This window comes from Purpureocillium lilacinum, assembly GCF_023168085.1.
Source record: "Purpureocillium lilacinum CBS 284.36 DNA, scaffold_1, whole genome shotgun sequence".
In the NCBI taxonomy this organism is placed as follows: domain Eukaryota; kingdom Fungi; phylum Ascomycota; class Sordariomycetes; order Hypocreales; family Ophiocordycipitaceae; genus Purpureocillium; species Purpureocillium lilacinum.
Window position 1 is genome coordinate 414695 of NW_027072111.1, and position 1528 is coordinate 416222.

At 49.5% G+C, this 1528-nt stretch overlaps 1 protein-coding gene across 1 annotated transcript; it reads left to right on the top strand.

Annotated features, from left to right (window-relative positions):
* Positions 1-263: 263 nt before the first annotated feature.
* On the top strand, positions 264-1233 carry PLICBS_000047 (uncharacterized protein; the record flags this gene model as incomplete). Its single annotated transcript, XM_065599483.1, has 4 exons — positions 264-276; positions 333-721; positions 881-1166; positions 1229-1233. The coding sequence occupies 4 exons, from the start codon at positions 264-266 to the stop codon at positions 1231-1233; spliced, it is 693 nt and encodes a 230-aa protein (XP_065455555.1).
* Positions 1234-1528: the final 295 nt, after the last annotated feature.

A 1528-nucleotide genomic window follows, 5' to 3' on the forward strand; every position in this document is an offset into this window, starting at 1 on the left:
TCGAGCGCCTGCACGCGTTGTGCTTTGACTTCGGTTGAGGTCAAAGCTCAAACACTGGTTGCATATATTTGCACACCAGCTTCAATTACAGGGACTTTGCACCACAAAGCAAATATTTCCTTTGTGTATAAAGAGCAGCGCACTGTCGTGCGCTTGCAGATAGCTCTTCAAGATAATTCTCATCAATTACACGATGCCAACTGTGATCCCTGTGGAGCCAATTGTCTGACAATACCTGAGCTATTTTCTCTGCGACTCGAACTATGCAATCAGAACGTCTTCGAAATCTATTCTACGCGGAATTTTATGGCAGCTGTGGAATTCTTATCCAGAATTGATTCCAGAGTACGCCAGGCGGCATTATGATCAGCTCAAGAAGAACCTATTCGACGACTTTGACCACCTCTGGACCCTCTTCATGGAGACGGCGAAAGCGAACGACTCCTGTCAGCTGTACTGCATCATTGACGCACTGGATGAATGCGATGAGGCGTCTCGAGACGACCTTCTCTACCAGATTGAGCACATCTTTTCGGGCTCGGTTCGTACACCTTCCAATATCAACTTCCTGATTCTCAGTCGGCCTTATGTTCAAATTCGAGACTATCTCGGCCAATTCGACAACCATAGCATTGCATCGTTTCCTCAGCTGCAGCGTGATATCGACCTCTACATCGGCCATGAACTAGAGACATTGGCCAAGATGAGACGATACCCGAAGGTGCTCAAAGAAAAACTTGGTCGTGCTCTACGTACGAGAGCCGAAGAAACATTTCTATGGGTCGGCTTAGCCTGTCGGGAGCTGCGACGTATTCCCTTGGTCAATGCACTGGAGTTTCTCGAGCGTTTGCCTCGGCAGCTGGAATCAATTTACTCACAGATGTTTGATTCCATTCTCGGCCCCGACGCCCCTAACGCCGCCGATACCACGAAGATCTTGTCCTTTGTGGCTACTGCTGTGCGCCCGTTGACGCTCCTGGAGCTATCTGAGGCATGCGCTTTCGACACAAACGAAGAAGATGTCGAAACTAGGACACAGTACTTGCGCGATCGGATTGAAAATTGTCGCCTAGTACTTGATATTGTCCCAGTCAAGAACCGTAACGTCCTCGATGGGTTACAAGACTGGAGCGATGACGACTCAATATCAGAAGCCTTGCTCGAAAGTGAACGAGTGGTACTATTGCACCAGACCGTGAAGGACTATCTTTTCACATCGCGACTGGAGCTTAACGGCGGTGAACAACAGTCACATGCCATCATGGCTTACAGATGCCTCGACCAGATCATCAACTGCATGCCAAAACAAGGTTTGGCTGGCCATGGCAACTTTCTACGATATTCGATCAGCCACTGGCCTCAACACGCGCGACTGGCCCAATCGTCGTTTTCAGTTCAATACACCCATGCTTCGTTCTTTTCAGACGCGTCTCCGGTACGAGATCACTGGCTTTCACAAAGAGAAGAGCGTCACGGTTGGAGCCACTGGAGCTCTCCACTGTACAGGCTGCCACTTCTGAACGTCGCG